The sequence below is a fragment of the Mobula birostris genome, chromosome 13, assembly GCF_030028105.1.
Source record: "Mobula birostris isolate sMobBir1 chromosome 13, sMobBir1.hap1, whole genome shotgun sequence".
Lineage (NCBI taxonomy): Eukaryota > Metazoa > Chordata > Chondrichthyes > Myliobatiformes > Myliobatidae > Mobula > Mobula birostris.
Window position 1 is genome coordinate 61,370,899 of NC_092382.1, and position 23,817 is coordinate 61,394,715.

Here is a 23,817-nt window from a genome sequence, read left to right on the forward strand (position 1 = left end):
CTCTCTAATTTGTAATGACCAGTGTGCCAAAAAATCTTGTGCTGTGCAATTTTTACCCAGTGACAACAACATGTGCACACTGAACTTTAAATAGAGAGGGATTTATTTTAACAGCTAGCAAATCACTATTAATAAGAACTTTGATATCCTCTGGGTTTCATCAAGTTAATCTGCACTCTCAAACAATCTGTGTTGCAGGCCTGTAGTGGGTTATGAAGGATTTTCTCACACCAGCTTTTGCACACCGTCCATATCTGATTTGCTTGCTAAATGACACTTTAAAAAGTCAGATTTCCAAATATCACTCCACTTCCTCCCACTTGCAAGTTCTCCAGCAACGTTTGCATCGTCACAATACACACAGGTAACACCAGTTTCTGTATTGTACATAAATATTTCCCCTGAACCCTCCCCCAGGTGACTGGCGGCCAGTGAATATGAAGGGAAGGGCAGTAGTCTGTCTCATTGGAGTCTGGCACTTGTTGCCAAGGACAAAGGTGCTTGATATCATTGTGTCCTCAGAGAGAATGGGTCAAAACATGTCCCCACGGGTAGAAAGGTCCAGAACAAGAGGAGGTAGAACAACCAACACACACAAAATGATGGAGGAACTCAGCAGGCCAGACAGCATTATGGAAAACAGTACAAATGCTGAATTCCTCCAGCATTTTGTGTGTGTTGCTTGGATTTTCAATATCTGTAGATTTTATCTTATTTGTGATGGGAGGCAGAACAAAGGTGAATTTCTCAACAGCTGATGTAAAAGATTTTGTTCCCTTTCTCCGAGTTCCTAATCCTTGCATTTAGACAGCTGGAGCTCAGCTCTGTCTGAGAGATCCATCGGCTCCCATTCCCTCATCAGCCGGAAGCTGCCCGGGGCCCGTGTACGGATCGTGTGGCTGAGAGAGAGGGAAGAGAGCACGACTGTCCCGGGATTGCGGGCCACGGTATTCGGAGCTCACAGCAATTGTTCCGAATCCGGCAACCGGGGAATATCTCTTACCTGGAGCTGATTTTCCGAGGCCTTTATGTACTGCGCGCATGAGCGATATTCAGGACCATCCGCGACCCTGACGCATGCGCATTCGATCGGCGCTTCAGCGACGGCGACAATTCCTGCGCAGAGCTTTCTGGGTAATCACGGTGCCATTAAACATTTCTGCAAACACCGGTTCCATGTTCATACCTCAGATTTTTTTTGGGGGGTGCGGAATTCAGCAGCTCTTTTAATGGAGAAAGCAGCTTTCATAAACAATGCACTTAATATCAGCAAACTTTCCGCGTGTTTAATGCCGAAGTAGAATCTTCTTACAAATGCAGATATGAAACACAAGAGATTCTGCTGCTGCTGGAACTGCAGACACATGCACATAAAATGCTGGAGGAACTCTGCAGTTCAGGCAGCAACTAAGCAGAGGAGTACACAGTCTAGGCATACTGAAGGGGCTCGGCCTAAACGTTGTCTATTTATTCCTCTCCACATTTGCGGCCCGATCTGTTGATTTCCTACAGTATTTTGCACAGGTTAACCACCTTTTTTTTCAATCGAACAATTTCAAAATGTTTCTGATCTTTCATTTGTGGCCACATCCTGGTGGTCTGATTCCTCTCCCTTCTCCTCCTTGTAAATTCTAGGCCCCATTTCCTTTCTGGCGCCCCAAAGCCCTGATTCAGGGTGGTAACTCTTTGGTTTCTGACTCTGCACCATCGAAGATTCACTTGCTAGTCTGCTGTCAGACTTTAGAGGCGCATTGCAACAACCCAGCTGTCTGAGGCACAGACCTTTGAAATGAGTGAAAATGACAGAAAACTTTGAAAAGAGCAGGGAAGAAGGAGCTTAACCACCTTAGTCCAGAGCCCTGAAGAACGTCAAAACCACAGTGAGCTCATCGCGTTATTCAGCCTGGAGAGAAGCATGCAGGAAATTCATGCAGGTGTATAGGATGATGAGAGGCATTAGTCGTGTGGATAGCCAGAGGCTTTTTTTCCAGGGCTGAAACGGCTAACACGAGGGGGCACAGGTTTAAGCTGCCTAGAAGTAGGTGCAGAGAAGGTGGAAGAGCTAAGTTTTATAAACAAAGTGTTTGGTGTGTGTGTGGAATGCACTGCCATCGACGGTGGTAGAGGTGGATACAATCGGGTCTTTTAAGAGACTTGTAGATAGGTACATGGAGCTCGGGAAAATAGAGGGCTATGTGGTAGGGTAACTCTAGGCAGTTTCTAAAGTAAGTTACGTGGTCGGCACAACGCTGTGGGCCAAAGGGTCTGTAATGAGCTGTAGATTTCTATGATTCCATGAAATTCAAGGAAAATCTCCTATCCCAAGGAGTGGTGACTAGTTACAACCTGTTATCACAAGGAGAGTGAGAGGGGAACGGCAGGGATAGATTTTGATATACTGATATGGAACAGAAACATGGGCAGGGACCAGATGGGCCGAGTGGCCTCTCTAGTGTGCATTGTGAGTGTGGTAGAGACAGTAAGTACTTGAGACACGGGATTTGATACAGAACTGATTTATCTTTCACAGATCCACAATATTAAACATCAGTCCAGTTTAAGGCTAACATCAGCAGAACAGACTCCTCCAATGCTCAGTGACCAGGGTTCAGTCCTGGGTGCGATGAGCAGCCACAAGAACTGCAGAATCTGACAGTAACAGTCCCTCATGAACCTGCAGCTGCCTTCAGTCACCGTAATGGTTAAACATTTAACACAAAGCCATGCATTTGAGAATTTAGACATTTCTATTTTTCTGAGCTTCTCATAAATGTGTACAGTTTAGTTAAGTTCTGCTCCAGAATTTCCACACAATTAAAAGAGTTTATTACATCTTTTATTTCTAGTTTTGCAACATTTATATAATTTAACAATTTAATATGTACATTATTGCAATTCATAGTTGTTACCGCAGATCGTAATGCGAGATTGAAGCCTTTTCTATTTATCTGCATTCCTCAGAAATAACAATAGTTCAGTTAAGTTTCCTTCTGTGATTCCAAAGCAGAAGCTCGGTCTGTCTAATATTTACACACAATTAAAATGGTGAATTTGTTTATCATTATCATGTACTGAGCTACAGTGAAAATCTTGCCTGACGTACCATCCACACAGATCTATACATTACGGCAGTACATTGATCTGATATACGACAAAACAATAACTGTAACAAAGCATTATGGCTGCAGAGAAAGTGCAGTGCAGATAGACATATGGTGCAGGGTCACGGTGAGTTACATTGTGAGGTCGAGTCCATTTTATCGGACTGGAGACCATTCATTTGGCTTATAACCGCAGACAGGAAGCCGTCCTTGAGCCTGGTGGTACGCGCTTTAAGGCTTTTGTATCTCTTCCCCGATGGGGGAGCAGGTTTGCAGCAAGAATGTCCGGGTTGTGAGGATCTTTGAGTATATGACTGGCTTTTCCAAGGCAGGGGAAGTGTAGGAAGAGTCCATGGAGGGGAGGTTTGCTTCTCTGATGTTCTCTGCTCTCCAAAGTTCTCTGCAGTTCCTTGCAGTCATGGGCAGAGCAGTAGCCATACGAAGGCGTGAGGTATCAACAAGGAGCTCAGAGACCTCGGCCTTCACCCTGCCTTGTGTAGCTGGATCCTGGACTTCCTGTCAGATCGCCGGCAGGTGGAAAGAGTGGGCTCCCTCACCTCTGTCTCTCTGACCCTCAGCACTCATACGCGCAGGGTTGTCTCCTTGGCCCCCTCCTTTACTCTCTGTATTCCCATGACTTGTGTCGCCACCCACAGCTCCAATCTGCTAATTAAATTTGCTTACGACACTACATTGATTGGCCTAATCGCAAATAATAACGAGGCAGCCTACAGAGAAGAAGTCATCACCCCGACACAGTGGTGTCCAGAAAACAACCTCTCCCTCATTGTCACAAAACCAAAGGAGCTGGTTGTGGATTACAGAAGGAATGGAGACAGGGACCAAAATTCAACATTTCCAAGTCTGTTATTGACACAAAATGCACATTTTAATATTGATCAGGACACAATGTATGTTTTATATTGTTAATGACATAAAACATATTTATAGATTGTGACTGACAGAGAATCGTATAATTTGTGTTCCGTGTGTTATCTGAATGTACTTGCCTTTGGTGCTGCCACAAGTCAGTGTATCTCTGTACCTGTACCTTCCCGTACTTGTGCACTTGGCAATAAATTCAAGAGGACCTGAGAAATCTCAGTGAGTTTTGATTAGTGATGATCATCTTGGCAGCTTGGTAGGTCGAATGTATTGGACAGTACACTGTTAAATGCAAAACCCTGAACAGTGTTGATGATCAGAGGGATCTTAGACTCCAAGTTCAATGCTCCCTGAAAGAGACTGCACAGATTGATCGGGTGGTTAAGAAGGCAAATGGCGTGGTTGTCTTTATTAGTTGAAGCACTGAGCTGAAAAGTTGGGAAGTTGGAGATATATATATATATCTGCAGACAGGCAGTCGGAGAGAGAGAGAGAACCCAGACAGAATATAAGGTGCTGATCCTGGACCCTGAGGGTGGCCACATCTTGGCACAAGAGGAGACGATGGGTTGACACGTCGGAATGGAAATGGGAATGAAAATGTTTGGACACGGGAAGTCCCGCTCGGGACGGATAGTTCAAAGGTTAATTTATTATCAAAGCAGGTATCCATAAACAACTCTGAGTTTTTTTTCTCCTCCAGAGAGTCACGAAACAAAGAAAGAAAAAGGCTTTCAGAGCGAAAAAAATCGGACTCCCACCCCACCCCCGTATAAAAAAGAACGGCATCCCGATCGTCAACCCCCAAAACCCACCCCTCCCACAAATGGGAACAATAACATCGAATCTGGGTGAACTTTAATGATCAATAAATATAATTCCTCTCTTTGATCAGCTGTCTGAATGATCCCCTGACTCTGAGAGGAAGGGGTATCTATGGTCCACATTGTCAGGGTGTTGAGTTTACCAGGAGACAAAGACTGCAGGGACGGGAGGTTTTCTGGTCACTAATACACTGTGTGTGGACCCCGCTGGCAATTCTGGTGTTGTGACCCGAATCGAGACAAACACCAGGCTGCCCACTCCACCAACAACACGGCACAGCCGGACACATAACAGGGGACTTTACATCTCACAACACTGGATTCAGTGATGAAACCCGTGATTAATGTTGTTGTCCCACTGAAATCATAAGAAACGTCCATTGGGGTGCTTTTAAATACGAGCGCTCCCCCACAGGTGACGTCACAGCCCCCCCAAGTTCAGCACCGACAGTCACTCTCAAAATTGCATTGAGAAACAATGATGGACAAATATCCAGCATGAAGCTTATTGAAACTTTCTCCCCAGTGTGAACCCGGTAGCGTGTCACAAGGTTAGATTACTGAGTGAATCCCTTCTCACATTCACAGCAGGTGAACGGCCTCTCCCCACTGTGAACTCAATGATGCACATTTGATGGCGATAGCTGAGAGAATCTCTTCCCAATCTCTGAGCAGGTGTATGGCCTCTACCCAGTGTGAACTCACTGGTGTCTCTGTAGGCAGGATGATTGCAGAAATGCTTTCCCACGTTCATAGCAGGGGAACAGCCTCTCCCGTATGAACTGACTGGTGTGCCAGTAGTTGGGATGACCAAGTGAATCTCTTCCCACAGTCTGAGCAGGTGAACGGCTTCTCCCCACTGTGAACTCGTTGATGTCTGTGTAGGGTGAATGAATGAGTGAATCCCTTCCCACATTCTGAGCAGGTGAATGGCTTCTCCCCAGTGTGAACTCGCTGATGACTCTCTAGGTTGGATGACCGAGTGAATCTCTTCCCACAGACTGAGCAGCTGAACGGCCTCTCCCCTGTGTGAACTGACTGGTGTCTCTGTAAAGTGGAGGACTGAGTGAACCTCCTCCCACAGTCTGAACAGGTGAATGGCCTCTCCCCAGTGTGAACTTGCTGGTGTACCAGTAGGTCGGGTGACCGACTGAACCCCTTCCCACAGTCTGAGCAGCTGAACGGCCTCTCTCCAGTGTGAACTCTCTGGTGTGCCAGTAGGTCGGGTGACCGAGTGAATCCCTTCCCACAGTCTGAACAGGTGAACGGCCTCTCTCCAGTGTGAACTCTCTGGTGTGCCAGTAGGTCGGGTGACCGAGTGAATCCCTTCCCACAGTCTGAGCAGATGAACGGCCTCTCTGCAGTGTGAACTCGTTGGTGTTCCAGTAGGTCGGGTGACCGAGTGAATCCCTTCCCACAGTCTGAACAGGTGAACGGCCTCTCTCCAGTGTGAACTCTCTGGTGTGCCAGTAGGTCGGGTGACCGAGTGAATCCCTTCCCACAGTCTGAGCAGATGAACGGCCTCTCTGCAGTGTGAACTCGTTGGTGTTCCAGTAGGTCGGGTGACCGACTGAATCCCTTTCCACAGTCTGAGCAGGTGAATGGTCTCTCTCCAGTGTGAACTGACTGGTGTGCCAGTAGGTCGGGTGACCGAGTGAATCCCTTCCCACAGTCTGAGCAGATGAACGGCCTCTCTGCAGTGTGAACTCGTTGGTGTTCCAGTAGGTCGGGTGACCGAGTGAATCCCTTCCCACAGTCTGAACAGGTGAACGGCCTCTCTCCAGTGTGAACTCTCTGGTGTGCCAGTAGGTCGGGTGACCGAGTGAATCCCTTCCCACAGTCTGAGCAGATGAACGGCCTCTCTGCAGTGTGAACTCGTTGGTGTTCCAGTAGGTCGGGTGACCGACTGAATCCCTTTCCACAGTCTGAGCAGGTGAATGGTCTCTCTCCAGTGTGAACTGACTGGTGTGCCAGTAGCTTGGATGACCGAGAGAATCCCTTCCCACAGTCTGAGCAGGTGAACGGCCTCTCTCCAGTGTGAACTCGCTGATGTACCTTCAGTTTAGATAAACAAGTGAATCCCTTCCCGCAGTCTGAGCAGGTGAATGGCCATTCCCCGGTGTGAACTCTCTGATGTTCCTTCAGTTTAGATGACTGAGTGAATCCCATCCCACAGTCTGAGCAGGTGAATGGCCTCTCCCCAGTGTGAACTCGCTGGTGCACCAGTAGGTCAGATGACCGAGTGAACCCCTTCCCGCAGTCTGAGCAGGTGAATGGCTTCTCCCTGATGTGAACCCGCTGGTGCACTATTAAATTGGATGACTGAGTGAATCCCTTCCCACAGTTCAAGCAGGTGAACGGCCTCTCCCCAGTGTGAACTGACTTGTGTACCAGTAGGGTGGATGACTGATGGAATCCCTTCCCACAGTCTGAGCAGGTGAACGGTCTCTCCCTGGTGTGAACTCGCTGATCAGCCATTAGGTCAGCTGATTGAGTGAATCCTTCCCCACAAATTCAGCAGATGACCAGCCTCTGCCCAGTGTGAACTGACTGGTGCGTCCACAGGTGGGAAGACCGACTGAATCCCTTCTCACCCACAGAACAGGTGAATGGCCTTGTCCCAGTGTGAACTTGCTGATGTACCTTCAGTTGAGATGACCGAGTGAATCCATTCCTGCTGTCTGAGCAGGTGAACAGCCTCTCCCCAGTGTAAAATGACAGGCATGCCAGTCGGTCAGATGATCGAGTGAATCCCTGCCCAGTCTGAGTAGGAAGGACGATCGAGTGAAGCCCTTGCTCCAATTCTTAAATATCTGGACAGTGTCAGAAAATCTGGCGTGTTGTGTTCGAGATTCCTGTAGATAAATTCCTTGTCGTTTTTAACCTGTGAAAACATTTACAAAATCCATCAATGGCTGAAGGACAACATTTCAGATGAGATCACTTTAGTCAGCAAGCTGTGATCTGACATCACACTGTTACAGTGAGCTTCAACCCAAGTTGGAGAGAGAACTCATCTTCGAACTGGCACAGTGCTGGTATCTAGGATTAAATGTTAACTGGAATCAATCTCTCTGATGCTTTTCCTGTCTCTATAAGAATGGGGCATTTCTGCCATCTCCAATCTGTGCCTCCATTGGTATTATTCCCTCTTTTCACTGAGCTGCATGGGTGTCTCGTTCCACAGTGACTGAAACACTCTCACACAAATAGCCTTTGTTGACCTGCAGCTGGGACTTTCTTTTATGCACTGTTAGATTAAAGTGCCACAGTTTTAACGCCATATAAAAATTTGCTGCTGAGATGAACGGTCGGTCTGATAAAAGGAATTAGAGTGAATATTAATACTATTTAAGGTTTTTGTCACAGTCATAGAAAAGTACAACACAGAACAAGACCCTTCAGCCCATCTAGTTTGTGCTGAACTATTTGAACTTTCTACTCCTATATCCCTACTATCCAGGTACTGACACAAACCTCTTAAGTGTTGAAATTGAGGTCACATTCGCCACTTGTGCTGTCTGCTCATTCCACTCCCGGATGACCGTCTGTGTGAAGAAGTTTCCCGTCATGTTCCCCTTAACATTCCACCTTTCACTCTTAACCCATGGCCTCATGTTGTTGTCCCACCCCATCTCAGTGGATAAGGCCAGCTTTCATTTACCCTATCTTTGCCCCTCATAATTGTGGTACACCTCCATCAAATCTCCCCTCAATCTTTTACATTCCAAGGAATAAACACCTAACCTGTTCAAGCTTTCCTTATAACCCAAGTCCTCCAGACCTAGCAACATCCTTATGAATTTTCCCTGAACTCTTTCAACCTCTTTTTCATCTTTCCTGTAGGTAGGCGACCAAAACTGTACACAATACTCCAAATTAGGCTTCACCAATGCCTTGTACTATGTCAACATAACATCCATCTCCTGTACTCAGTACTTTGGCTTATGAGGGCCAATGTGCCAAAATCTTTCTCTCCATCCCTATCTAACTGGGGCACCACTTTCAGTGAATTATGGACCTGTAGTCCCAGATCCCTTCCTTCTACATCACTCCTCAGTGCCCTACCAGTCACTGTGTAAGACCTTGTTCCTACCAACATGCAACACTTCGCAGTTGTCTGCATTAAATTCCTTTTTCCGTTTCTCAAACTATTTTCCCAGCTGGTCCAGATCACACTACAAGCCATGATAGTCTTCCTCACTGTCCACTACACCCCAATCTTGGTGTCATCCACAAATTTGCTGATCCAGTTAACCACACTATCATCCAGATTACTGATATAGATGACAAGCAACAACAGATCCAGCAGTGATCCCTGTGGCACACCACTAGCCACAGGCCTCCAGTCGGAGAGGCAACCATCTGCTGCCACAGTCTGGCTTCTCCCAAAGACAGTGTCTCATCCAGTTTACTATCTGATCTTGAATGCTGAATGACTGAACCTTCTTGACCAACCTCCCAGATGAGACTTTGTCAAGTGCCTTGCTAAAGTCCATGTGGACAACATCCACTGCCTTGCCTTCATCCACTTTCCTAATAACATCCTCGTGAGGCTCTATAAGATTGGTTAGACATGACCTACTATGCACAAAGCCATGCTGCCTATCCTTAATCAGTCCACATCTATCCATATACTTAGATATACTGCACATACTTTCTAATAACTTCCTCACAACTGATGTCAAGCTCACCAATGTAGAATTTCCTATTTATTTTTAGAGCCTTTCTTGAATAGCAGAACAACATTGGCTGTCCTCCAATCCCCCAGTGTCTCACCTGTCACTAAGGATGATTTAAGTATCTCTGCTTGGGCCCCAACAATTTCTGCACTTGTCTTCCGCAGGGTCCCAGGGAACAACTTGTCAGGCCCTGGTGATTTATCCACGCTTATTGGCCTTAAGACAGCAAACACCTCCACCTCTGTAATCTGTACAGGGTCCACGAAGGTGATGCCACTTTGCCTCACTTCTATAGACTCTGTGTCCATCCCCTGAGCAAATACAGATGCAAAAATACTATGTAAAATCTCCCCCATCTATTTTGTCTCCTCATATAAATTACCATTCGGATCTTCCAGAGTGGGCATGTTTCTGCACTGACTTTCTCCATGTTTCTGTGACACAGAAGCTGGCCAAATTTGATTGTCAGGGGAAACTGGTAGGAATGACAACAGAGCGGCAATGGCTGGAGTTTCTGTGAGCAATTCGGGAGGTGAGTGATGGACACATCCCAAAAAAGTGGAAGCATTAGAAAGGCAGGAGGACACAACCATGGCTGAAGTGAGAAGCCAAAGTCAACATAAAAAACAAAGAGAGTGCAGATAATGAACAAAAAAGATTGAGAAGCTTTTAGAAACCAACAGAAGACAACTAAAGAAAGATGAGCTCAGGGTGTGGAAATATGATATTGTAGTCATTAATGTGTTTTGGTATCACCCAACAGCCTGAGGCATTTACAGGAACAAAATATCTGGGGCTTCAATATCTCTTGAAAACCAAGGTTCCCTGCACTAGTTACAATTCAACTTTTATTTTGACAGGCACATACAAACTCTACACCCTCAAAATTTCACTTCTGAAGAACTCCAACTTACCACGTACTCCTTTGTCAGAAAACAGCCTGTCCCTATCCACACTTGTCAAATCCTTGCAAATACCATAAAAATTGACTTTCTCCAATTTAGAATCTCAACCCCTGGTCCATACCTCTGTTTTTTCCGTATTTACTTGGAATCTCATGGCATTATGATCACTAGACATAACGTGTTCCCGTACACTAATTTCAGTCACCAGCCCTGGACCATTTTCTAATAGCTTACTGCACACTTCAACATCGGAAATTTTACATACTAATTAAGGCACATTTGACAACTAGTCCTTTTACAGTATGGGAGTCCCAGTCAATATATGTGTAAGGGGTTTCTTCTTTTATGTTACTGTGTACGGTAACCAAAATGGCTTCTTTGTTATGTTAACTGCTGAGAAAGTTTTCTCTCTAGCTGCTTGTTTGGGTTACAAAGAGAGTAGTATTCAGTTGCTAACCAATTGGGATAGACATTATTTTTTCTTGTGTGTCTGTAAGCTAGTGTGATGCGCGGGCTTTGGCGCAGAAGGCACGATGGGGACAGAGACAGTGGACACGATGCTGTGGGCTGGCCGATAGGATGGACCACGAGCCAGAGTCCAAGGCCCAGGGTCTTCAGCGAGGAGAGGAGACGAAGACATACTCGTGTGGAGCGTCTGGTCGACCACTGTGGTTGGTCCCAGGCGGCGGGTCGAGGTGGTCGGAGGGGATTGAATGGTGGAAAGAAGACCCCGTTACTTGAGATCCAACTGTTGTGCACGAAGTGAACTTTGATAAGTTTGGCGCCTTTTATTTCCTTTTATATTTTATCTCTATTAATTACATAGTTCCAGTAATATCTATAAATTGTAATCATTTAATGGCATATGCTGTATTGTCTGTTATTTTGCGGGAATGTCACTGATCCTTGAATGTGGAGGCGGAGATGCTGGAGAAGACAGCGCACCATACGCTACAAGAAGAGCCCGGTCACGTGTCCATGTCCATGATTAATTTAAAGGTACAAAACCTAATCTTCTAACTGGCCACAGCATCCACACAAACTTGATTACCCAGTTTGGCGGGGCCGAAGGCTGCTTCCCCTAGATGAAAGCGAGTTGAGCGAGCTGAGGTTTACCAGGGGGCTACATATGGGAAGTTATAATCACTTACAATATCAACTTTTGTTTCTTGGTATAGTCTGTGAACTCTCTACAAATTTGTTCCTCTGAATCCCTCAGACTGTTGGGTGCAACAAGCTCCCAGTGATGCCTACAATATCATAATTCCATGCCCTGGGCTCATCTGGCTTTCCTACAATGCTTCTTGCATTGTGATATACACAGCTCAGCACATTCATCGCACCATGCTCAACCTTCTGATTGCTGACTTCGTCTTAGGTCTGAACAAATCTGTCTGGTGTCAAGGAAACAACCTCTCCCTCAATATCAGAAAAACAAAGGAGCTGATTGTGGACAACAGGAGGAATGGAGACAGGTTAACCCCTGTTGACACCAATGGATCTGGGGTTGAGAGGGTGAACAGCTTTGAGTTCCTCGGCATAAACATCAACGAGGATTTAATGTGGTCTGTACATACCGGCTGTGTGGTGGAAAAGGCACAACAGTGCCTCTTTCACCTCAGACAGTTGAAGAAGTTTGTTATGGGCCACCAAATCCTAAGAACACTCTATAGGGGCAATATTGAGAGCAATCTAATTGGCTGCATCACTGCCTGGTTTGGAACTGTACTTCCCTTAATGGCAGGACTCTGCAGAGAGTGGTGCGGACAGCACAGCGAATCTGCAGATGTAAACTTTCCACTGACAGGACATTTACAGAAACAGCCACCAACTGTTCTAGCTGCTACCATCTGGGAAACGGTACCACAGCGTAAATGCCAGGATCAACAGGCTCCGGGACAGCTTCTTCCAGCCAGGCCATCAGACTGATTAATTCATGCTGATAGAACTGTATTTCTATGTTATATAGACTGTCCTATGTACAAACTATTTGTTATAAATTACTATAAATTACACATTGCACATTTAAACGGAGATGTAACGTAAAGATTTCTACTCCTCATGTATATGAAGGATGTATGTAATAAAGTCAATTCAATTCAATTCACCCTCTCCACTATCTGTTCTGTCATTCTGGCTCCCGCCCCCCACCCCCCTGCAACTTTACTTTAACCAACACTCCCACCCCCACACTAGCAATAGCAAGCCTTACCACTAGGATATTAGACCTCTGCTAGTTTTATTTCCCAAACTAACTAATCCCCTATCACCACTTTGACTTTCCCCTGCAAGGTAATTCCCCCCCCCCCCCACCGCCCAACAAGTTTCTAAAGTGGTCCATCTGCTGTTGTGAGGGATGGCAACAAGAGCACTCTGCGATGGTTACTGAACCTCATTCCCCTTCCTGACTCTCACCCAGTTTCCTGTGTCCTGCACCTTGGGTGTAACTCACCTCTCTTCATGTCATATCTATCATCCCTTCTGACTCCCAGATGATCCGGAATTCATCCATTTTGAGTTCCAACTCCTTAAAGTGTAGCTGGATACACATCTTGTAGGTGATGGTGTCAGGGGCACTGGAGGTCTCCCCACCTTTCCACCAATGCCCCCTCAAATTTGTAATGACAAGTGTGTGCAAATATCTTGCGCTGTGCAATTTTTAACAGTAACAAAAACGTGCACACTGAATTTTATATAGAGAGGTATTGATTTTAACAGTTAGCAAATCACAATCAATAAGAACTTTGATCTCCCCTAGGTTTGATCATGTTCATCTGCACTCTCACACAACCTATGTAGCAGGCCTGTAGCGGGTAATGAAGGATCTTCTCAACAGAAATTTTGCACACTGTCCATATCTGATTTGCTCGTAAAATGATACTTTAAAATGTCAGATTTCCCAATATCACTCACTTCTTCCCACTTGCAAATTCTCCAGCAACTTTTGCATTGCCACAATACACACAGGTAACACCATTTTCTGTGTTGTACATAAATATCTCTCCTGAACCCTCCCCCAGGTGACTGATGGTGGTGAACTCATTGATGGCAATGCCAATGAATATGAAGGGAAGGGCAGCAGTCTGTCTCATTGGAGTCTGGCACGTTTGTTATGTGAAAGCTACATGTTGCCCAGGTCAAAGGTGTTTGATATCATTATGTAACCGGACAGAATGGGTCAAAATATGTTCCCACGTGTAGAAACGTCCAGAACAAGAGGAGGTAGAACAAGCAACACACACAAAATGCTGGAGGAACTCAGCAGGCCAGGCAGCATCTATGGAAAATAGTTCTATTTTACCTATTTTATGTGTGTTGCTTGGATTTCCAGCATTTGCAGAGTTTCTTTTGTTTGTGGTTGAAGGTAGAACAAAGGAGATTTTCTCAGCTACTGATCTAAAAGATTTTGTTCCCTTTCCCCGAGTTCCTAATCCTTGTATTTAGACAGCTGGAGCTCAGCTCTGTCTGAAAGATGCATCGGTTCCCACTCCCTCATCAGCCGGAAGCTCCCCGGGGCCCGTGTACGGATGGTGGGGCTGAGAGAGAGAGAGAGAGGGAAGAGAACAGGACTGCCCCGGGATTGCGGGCCACGATGGCAGGAGCAATTGCCCCTCAGTCAGAGTCGAAACCCCCCGCCCGGAATATGCTCTTACCTGTAGCTGATCGTTCCGCGGCCTTTTGTGTACTGCGCGCATGCGTGATATTCGGGAAAGTCAACAACCCTGACGCCTGCGCATTTAATCGGTGCTGCAGCGCGGGCGTTATTTTTAAGGCACCGCTTTCTGGGTGATCACGGTGACTTTAGGTTTCTGCAGGCACCGGTTCCATGTCCATGCCTCACTGTGTTTTGTGTGTAGAAAACTCAGCAGCTGTTTTCACGCAGAAAGCAGCTTCCATAAATAATATACTCAATATCAACAGGCATTTCGCGTGTCAGGAGCCAAGGTACAATCCTCTCACAAAATGCAGATATAAAACACAAGAGATTCTGCTGTTGCTGGAAATGTAGACACACACACACACACACACACACACACACTATTCTGGATGAACTCTGCAGTTCGGGCAGCAACTAAGCAGAGGAGTACACAGTCTAGCCATGCCGAAGGGGCTCGGCCTAATCGTTATCTATTTATTCCTCTCCACATTTGCGGCCTCATCTGTTGATTTTCTCCAGTATTTTGCAGACATTAACCACCTTTTTAAAAATCAATCAGCTTCCAAATGTTTCTGTAGCCACATCCTGCTGGTCTGATTCCTCTTCTTCCTCCTCCTCCTCATAAACTCTAGACCCCATCTCTTTCTAGAGCCCCAAAGCCCTGACTCAGGCTGGCAACTCTTTGGTTTCTGCCTCTGCTCCATCGAAGATTCACTCGCTAGTCTGCTGTCAGACTTTAGAGGTGCATTGCAACAACCCAGCTGTCTATGGCACAGTCCTTTGAAATGAGTGAAAATGATAGAAAACGTTGAAAAGAGCGGGGAAGGAGGAGTTTAACCACCTTAGTTCAGAGCTCTAAAGAACATCAAAACCACAGTGAGTTCATCGTCTTATTCAGCCTGGAGACAATCATGCAGGAAATTCATGCAGGTGTATAGGATGATGAGAGGCATTGGTCGTGTGGATAGCCAGAGGCTTTTCCCAGGGCTGAAATGGCTAACACGAGGGGGCATAGGTTTAAGCTGCTTGGAAGTAGGTACAGAGGAGATGTCAGAGCTAAGTTTTTACACAAAGAGTGGTGTGTGTGTGGAAAGCACAGCCAGCGATGGTGGTAGAGGTGGACACAATAGGGTCTTTTAAGAGATTCTTAAATAGATACATGGAGGTTAGGAAAATAGAGGGTTATGCAGTAGGGTAATTCTAGACAGTTTCTAGAGTAAGTTACATGGTCGACACAACATTGTGGGCCAAAGGGTCTGTAATGTGCTGTAGATTTCTATGATTCCATGAAATTCAAAAAAAATCTCCTATCCCACGGAGTAGTAACTAGTTGCAACCTGTCATCACAGGGAGAGTGAGAGGGGAACGGCAGGGATAGATTTTCAAATACTGATATGGAAACGAAACCTGGGCAGGGACCAGATGGGCCGAGTGACCTCTCTAGTGTACATTGTGAGTGTGGTAGATACAGTAAGTACCTGAGACACGGGATTTGATACAGAACTGATTTATCTTTCACAGATCCACAATATTAAACATCAGTCTAGTTTAAGGCTAACATCAGCAGAACAGACTCCTCCAATACTCAGTGACCAGGGTTCAGTCCTGGGTGCGATGAGCAGCCGCAAGAACTGCAGAATCTGACAGTAACAGTCCCTCATGAACCTGCAGCTGCCTTCAGTCACTGTGATAGTTAAACATTTAACACAGGGCTGATTTGAATTAAAAAATACCATGAGAGGTCATCTATTACATCCAGTGCTTCCGGTGCGGCCTCCTCTACATCGGTGAAACCCGAGGCAGATTGGGGGACTGCTTCGTCGAGCACAATAGACAGGATCCCCTGGTTGCCACCCACTTCAACTCTGCTTCACATTCCCATTCAGATATGTCCATACATGGCCTCCTCTACTGCCATGATGAGGTTAAACTCAGGTTGGAGGAGCAACACCTCATATACCGTCTGGGTGGTCTCCAGCCCCTTGGTATGAATATTGAATTCCCCAACTTCCGGAAATTCCCGCCCCCGCCTTTCCCCTATCCCAGTTTTACTCTGCCTCCTCCCCCTGCTGCCTACCACCTCCCTCATGGTTCCACCTCCTTCTATAGCCATAACATATAACAATTACAGCACGGAACCAGTCCATCTCGGCCCTTCTAGTCCGTGTCGAACGCTTACTCTCACCTAGTATGTACCACACAACCAGCACACCATCCTTCGAATCCATATTCCTCCCCATTTCCTCGATTGGTAAATGCTGTTTGATGCTCTCCAAACGGAAGCACTTAGCCTGGGCTGCCACTGCGGCCTCTTCAACCTCCGGCAATCGAGATGTCCTCTGACTCTTTGACTCCTCGACCTCCACCCGCAGTCGCAGCAGTTCTGACCTACGCTCCGTGTCCATCTCTATCTGGGACGCAATTACACCACCAGCTTCTTCCAATCTGTGCTGGGTCGATTTCTTGAGCTTCTGCTGATCCTTTCGAAGGTTGGTCATTGCAGCGTCTCTTTGGATTAATTCATCAGTAATGACCGCAGTTTCGGCTCGGAATACCGTTTCCCCGTCTCCACTTTGATGAGCGTGGACTCCAATCCTGCAATGGGTGTCCCAAAATTGCAGCACTCAGTCTCCATCCTGCATTTCTGAGCGTTCAGTTCAGCGGTACAAATCTCCTCTCTCCGCCAAACACTCAGGATCTGCGTCCTTCTCCAGAGCTGGCACTCGTCCAAAGAAAGTTTTACTTAGTTTATCCCTAGTCGCCCGGGATTCCTCACTCGCCTCAATTCATAGTCTTCCAAGGTGAATCCCAATGCTAGGAGATCATCCAAATACACCAAAACTCCAAACAAGTCCACATCCCCCGTCCCCCGCGGGAAGGTTGCAAGGGCTCCGGATATGCCCTGTGGCATCTTTTCGGACTGGAAGAATCCTAGGGGACCTATAACTGCCGTCTTCTCCTCATTGGCCTCACTCATCGGGATCTGGCAACATCCACTCCTCAGATCCAGCACATTAAACCACATCGCACCATTCAGACAGACCATCGCGTCTTCGGCCGTCAGACCCGTATTCAGGTCAATGACAGTGCGCCTTATCAGAGTCCTATAATCCACACACACGTCCTTCACGGCTGCAGGGGCCAGTCGCCGCGACCCCTCTCTCAGGTGTCTTCAGCGGTCAACTCCCCTCCCTCGTGGTATTTTGGAGCTTCCACTAAGAGGGTCTCACCCTCAGATACTTCCCCCAGGCCGTACCACCATCGGCTCTCGTTTAAATTCGGTACCGGCCCAATGCTGCTACACACGTCCAGATGAATATTCGGCCAATGTTGTTAATATCACTACATTTTGCGACTTTCATTTACAACGATTTAATATTCTGTATCTCTGTTTCTCTTACATAAAAAGCCATCCTTAAAGGCACGCGCCTCTGACTTTTCAGGCGGCCATAAATTCTGGGAGTGGAATCAGCAAAATGGTCCAGTTCATTCAAAACATCATCGGGCGTGATTTCTTTTTATATATCATATGCATATACCAGAACCGAGCAGCCATGCATTGTGTCGGTTAAGGTTGGGATATTTAGATCTGCTGCCGCAGACGGAGCTAAGTGCTCTTCAGCGTTTCTGTAATTTAATAGCTATCGGGTTCTCATAATTGCCAATACACGAAACGCCGTTGTTTTGGAGCCAGATGATAATTTACGATAATACGTGTTTCTTGAAATCAAACAATTTGATAAACAAGTTACTAGACGTTTACTAAATTCGATATAATTTTATCTCACTGCACTACCCAAAACACACTATTTCTTAGAGCTACAGCACACGGAATCGATCAATTTGGCATAGCACAGCGGTGGCGTCTGAAATGCTAGTAATAGCTAGTTCTGTTTTTCCCTATGGTTAGCACTTATCTCACTAAGTCTTTCTTCCCAATATCCAGAAATTCTGGTAAGCATCACAGACAAAGTAAATATAAATGGTATCTGAAAACAAATATTTCTAACATAAGCGGAGTTTCTAAGTGCTGTGAAGAAATTCAGAATTTTGTAACACAAGAGACAGAAGAACAGACGAGGTGGCCGAGAGGTTAAGGCGATGGACTGCTAATCCATTGTGCTCAGCACGCGTGGGTTCGAATCCCATCCTCGTCGAGACCTCTTTATGTGAGGGGCCATCTGTTGAACTATTACTGTACTTTAAAGCTTCCAAGTCTCCAATATTTGCCAGATAGTTTGCTTTGTGAGTCATGAAAAATAATGTTCACAATTGGAATTTGTCTCCAAATTTGGTCATTTGGAGAGGAATTAGGCCATTCCGCCCATCGGGTCTGCTCTGCCGTTCCAGCATGGCTGATATACTATCCCTTTCAACCCTATTCTCCTGCCTTCTCCTCGTCACATATGACCCCCTTACTGATCATGAAACTGTCAATCACCTCTTTTAATATATCGAATGACGTGGCCTCCACAGCTATCTGTAGCAATAAATTCCACAAATTCACAACCATCAGGCTACAGAAATCTCTCCTTACCCCAGTTCGAAAATGACTTCCTTATATTCTGGGTTAGTTCCCTCTATTCTTAGACTTCTCCACGACAAGAAGCATCCTCTCCATGTCCACTATCTCCAGGCCTTTCATTATTCGATAAGTTTCAATGGGATACCCGCGTCATTCTCCGAAACTACAGCAAGTATAGTCCCAAAGTCATTAAACGCTGTGCATATTTCGCCTTGTAATTCCCAGGATCATTCTGGCGAATGTCTCCTGGGCGCTTTCCAATGCCAGCACACCCGCTTTTGGTTAAGGAACAGACGCTGCTCAATATATTCCAACTGCGGTCTGACCAATGCCTTACAAAGACTCAGCATTACATCCTTGTTTTCCTTTTCCAGTTCTCTCGACATGTAAACTGTCACTGCATTTCCCTTCGTTAATACTGAGCCAACCTGCAAGTTGATCTTTCGGGAATCCTGTACCAGGTCTCCCGCTTCCTTCTACACATCTGTTTTCTGAACATGCTCGCCGTTTAGAAAATAGACCACGCCTTTATAGCTTCTGCCTAAGTGAACGACCATACACTTCCCAATATAATTTTACATCTCTCTCCTAATCAGTTCAGTTCCTTCTGCCAAGTTCCTGCTGATCAACACTCACACAACATAACCATCAACCTATATTTATACCGTTTGCAAACTGGCCAGAAAATTATCAATCCCCTTATTCAGATTATTGACATATAACGTGAAAATAAGTGACCCAAACACCAACTGGTCACCGGCAGCCGACAAGAAAAACGCTCCATTTAATTCCACTCGCTGCCTCCGGCCATTCAGCCAATCTTCGATCCATGCTAGTATAACTCCCGTAATACCATCGGCTCTCCTCTTGTTAAGAATCCTCAAGAGTTGCACCCTGTGACATTCCTTCTGATTTTCTAGGCCAGCAACATCCACTGACCCGTCTCCATTTATCCTGTCTGTTATTTCCTCGAGGAATTCCAACAGATTTGTCAGGCTAAATTTCCCCTGAGGAACACCAGGCTGACTTTGTCCTATTTTATTATGTGCCTCGAAGTGCCCCGAAACTTCATCCTTAATAATGGACAATATCGTCCTAAACACGGAAGAAGACTAACGGGTCTAACATTTCCTGTAACACAGATAAAAGTTGCTGGTGAACGCAGCAGGCCAGGCAGCATCTCTAGGAAGAGGTGCAGTCGACGTTTCTGGCCGAGACCCTTCGTCAGGACTAACTGAAGGAAGAGCTAGTAAGAGATTTGAAAGTGGGAGGGGGAGAGGGAGATCCAAAATGATAGGAGAAGACAGGAGGGGAAGGGATGGAGCCAGGAGCTGGACAGGTGATTGGCAAAAGAGATATGAGAGGATAATAGAACAGGAGGCCTAGGCAGAAAGAAAAGGGGGATGGGGGAAACAGAGGATGGGCAAGGAGTACAGTGAGGGGGACAGAGGGAGAAAAAGGAGAGTGAGAGAAAGAATGTGTGTATAAAAATAAATAACGGATGGGGTTAGAGGGGGAGATGGAGTATTAGCGGAAGTTAGAGAAGTCAATGTTCATGCTATTAGGTTGGAGGCTTCCCGGACAGAATATAAGGTGTTGTTCCTCCAACCTGAGTGTGGTTTCATCTTGACAGTAGAGGAGGGCGTCGATAGACATATCAGAATGGGGATGGGACGTGGAATTAAAATGTGTTCAGAATGGGAATGGGAATAAAATTTCTTGTCTTTTGTTTCTCTCCCTTTAAAGAGTGGAGAGACATTTCCAATTTTCCAGTTCTCCTGAACTGTTCCAAAGTCTGCTGTTCCTTGAACGATCAGTACAAATGCGCCTACAGGGGAAAATGTATGAGTGTCACTGTAAGTTGCGATGTTTATCAGTTTCCTCATTCAGCCTCCGTCTCTTCGCAACGATGAAGGGCGGATGGAGGTGCATGCGGAAATTCTGAACTGGGAGTTGAGCGCACAGATCCCGAAGCAGGTGATTTTCAAACCTTCCTGCAGAACACGCGTCAGAAACGTTTAAACACAGCGCGGTGTCGATTAATACTCGAGTGTACCGAACTGATATCAAAGACAGATCGAGCGGAGTATGTTCTCGTCATCCGATTCCGGAGACAGCAGAAGAGCGGCACAAAGTCCGGACCGAGTAAGTGAAATGCATCAACCGCGGCCCCGCAGGCGAGGAATCTACAAGTAAAACACAAACTGAAGGAATTTCCATACAGCGCATGAATACTGTGGGCGGCACCGATTAAACCGCGATTTCCCCACCCATCTGTCTCTTTACTTCCGATGTACAGTTTTATGTTTTCTCCCTTCCATTCTGCTGATACCTCCGGATACATTTTGACTGACATTTCTGCAACTTCAGTGATACATATTTTATATCGACTGTGGGCAGATTGGAACATCAGTGGTAAGTCCGCCATCAAGACATTGAAGAATATACGTAACAGTGGCCGGTTTGATGAGGATAACTGACCCTTATGTTTTAATAATGTAATAGAGGTAACAGGGTGCCGAGGGAACATCGGGAGCTATGTGTTGAGTCACAGGGCAAAGTGTATACCGAAATATAAACTTATTCGTGACGTTAACGACGAAGAAAGGAAAAACATCACTGGTTAATTACTCATCTGCATGCACGCGTGGGATATTCCGTAAGTAGTTACATGTTGCATCAGTACTCAGCAAGACCGACATATTAAAATATAGTGACTATAACTCTATACCGATATACGATCTCGCATCATCATCATCTTGTCTCGAAACAAAACGGTTCCCAATTCCCTTGCTCTGTAGATTATGCACGAGGTTTTTGACCATTCCTTTTCAATTTCCCGCAGGGGTATTCCCATGATAATAAATGTAAATACGAACGTAAAAGTTCGCGGGATCTTTGAGATCACATGCCTCCTAAATCCTGGAGCCTAAAGGGTGTTTCTGTCCAGGATTGAACTGGAGACCTTTCGCGTGTAAAGCGAACGTGATAACCACTACACCACAGAAACGCTGTCAGGAGCTCAATGTTCTACGCTTTTGAGCATTGACCAGACACCCTCCACCTCCGACTCTCTATTTATTCATCCTGCTCTTAAGGACAATTTTTTTTCTGCCCGCAAGCAATAGAAAACGAAATTTTGTCCACTCTTCGTTCCCACTTCAGGAACAAGGGCCAACTTTATAGGGCATATTTATTAAATTCACGACGAATTTGCTGTGATGTTTTGGTCAGGGCGCAACATCCAACAACATCTGACTGTACCTCTTCCTAGAGATGCTGCCTGGCCTGCTGCGTTCACCAGCAACTTTTATGTGTGTTGCAACGAAAAACGTATCGGCCGCTGCAGTGTCCTTCAGTCACCACATGGTGGCTCCCCGCCTCTCAAGGATAATTCAGCTGTAATTTTGACATTTCTCGCTGTAGATTAGTTCTTCGCCAGTCTTCGCCAATCTTCCGTTCTCGTCACTCTCGCCAGAACGTTAATTGAAGGAAATAATTCATAGACAACGGAAATAGTGAAAACAAGAGGAAATAGCATCTGTAGAGTCAGAAACCAATGTCTTTAGCCCCGCCTAGTGCACAAGCGAGCTATTATTAAACACACAATCACACTAATGTTTCATTAATTCCATCTTAATCTTCATTTTCCAATCTGTTCCGTCGTATCTGAACCAGACCCACTCATCTGCGGATAATCAAACAACCTCTTTTGGATGGAAAATTATATTAATCACAATAACCATCAGGAAGCGAGGCCCGTGTGACAGGAGAGCGGGAATGTGAGCATTTTACAGCAGTGCTGAGTCGGTCACATCAGAGGTCGCAGGTCACAGAGAGCCTGAAGGATCTGATAATCGGCATGTCAGTAGATTTGGTGGAGGGCTCCATTCTTTAACAGCAGCTTGGTAAAGCAAGTCAGAAATCGGATTACACTGGACATGGAAGAACTGATTTATAATTCTGTTCCAGAATGGAATCGTCTCAACTGCAGGTTTCAATAGTTTAGTGTGAAAAGTAACCAAGGAATTGCCCATTTCCGGACCTTTTAGTTTTCATTCCGTGCGCTCACCTTGTATTGTAACGACAGCCGCAATGACATGGATAATTCCTCCAGTTTAACCCCATGTCAGGGTGCTGGAAGATGGAGTTTGATACTGTCCTCCAAGCATTTGCGGCTCGGCGCGTATGCTGGGTACATCGCATGTCGCGCGGTTTCACTGGGTAACTGATAGCTTGCATATCGGCCGGGACTCCACCTTTGATTTAATGTCATGTACAGGAGGAACAAATCCATGCGGGGTTTTATCGGGATTATGGACAGTATATTGTTTTAATTTACGCTGGCAGATCAGTGCACATATTTATTACGTGAGTGAGACGTGGACGTGACTCCGTTCAATGCAGAGGTAATTTTAGCAACGTGGAGAAACTGTTGTGGTGTTTCTATCGCATGTTTCAATGAGGAACGGACTTTGGTGGGCAAAGGGATTCTCTCCTCGACCTGTTCTTTTACGTTGGGTTCACCTATGTAAAGAACAGATTGGCTTCAATGATGAGAGCTCCGGCCAGTCTGTTTGGAGAGTGGATGGTCAGCTCTTTCCAAAATTAATTACAACATGAGGACTCCACTTGTAAAAAACAATCTACGTTCAATTTAGTGACACAATCTTAGCCACTGTTTTACTGCGCTGGGGTGGAAGGAGAATCGATGTACGGGATCATCAGAGGTATGAGAGATTTCTGTTACAACTGTAGGTTGGTGAATGTCGGTTGCGACCATCCGCCCAACGACAGCTTCTCGAAAAAGCATAGGGGGACATTCGAACCGTGGCTGTGTTGTGATTCGAAGCCCCTTCACTTTAAAGACTGGAGACAGAAACCTCTCGGCTACACTACCCGTGAGCAGATTACATGATGATCTGAAATTGATTGCACACGGTTCATGTATTGAAGTTCCCAACAGAAAAAAAAAACACGCATGGAAAGCAGTGAAAACCAGGTGGAAAAGTGACAGGTAGGGGCAGTTGTCAGCAAGAGGGATAGATGGGGCGGGGGGTGGGTGGGGTGGCAGGGTGAGCGCTAATGGAAATTATGAAGTAAGGTAACCCGAATATAACGCTCTGAGGGTTACTTGCGATCGTAAAAAGTAGGTCCTGTGTCTCTGGGAATCACTTTGTGTCTTAAGACTGCCAATGCGAGTAATCTTTGCATTTGGTCTGCCACGTGGGAATTAA

The 23,817-nt window shown here is 45.9% G+C and overlaps 1 protein-coding gene and 2 non-coding genes across 3 annotated transcripts; 1 reads left to right on the forward strand and 2 right to left on the reverse strand.

Moving 5' to 3' along the window:
• Positions 1-4,820: 4,820 nt before the first annotated feature.
• LOC140207637 (uncharacterized) lies at positions 4,821-14,088 on the reverse strand. Its single transcript, XM_072276192.1, has 2 exons — positions 14,051-14,088; positions 4,821-7,694 (listed from the first exon to the last, which is right to left on the reverse strand). The coding sequence occupies exon 2, from the start codon at positions 7,286-7,288 to the stop codon at positions 5,561-5,563; it is 1,728 nt and encodes a 575-aa protein (XP_072132293.1). The 5' UTR covers positions 7,289-7,694; positions 14,051-14,088; the 3' UTR covers positions 4,821-5,560.
• Positions 14,089-18,130: 4,042 nt separating this feature from the next.
• trnas-gcu (transfer RNA serine (anticodon GCU)) lies at positions 18,131-18,212 on the forward strand. Its single transcript has one exon. It is a non-coding gene; the product is annotated as a tRNA-Ser (tRNA).
• A 3,305-nt stretch (positions 18,213-21,517) lies between these two features.
• Positions 21,518-21,590, reverse strand: trnav-uac (transfer RNA valine (anticodon UAC)). Its single transcript has one exon. It is a non-coding gene; the product is annotated as a tRNA-Val (tRNA).
• Positions 21,591-23,817: the final 2,227 nt, after the last annotated feature.

Excerpts from the sequence above, each read along its gene's own strand:
- LOC140207637 (XM_072276192.1), bottom strand. The coding sequence starts at position 7,288 with ATGGCTGATCAGCGAGTTCACACCAGGGAGAGACCGTTCACCTGCTCA.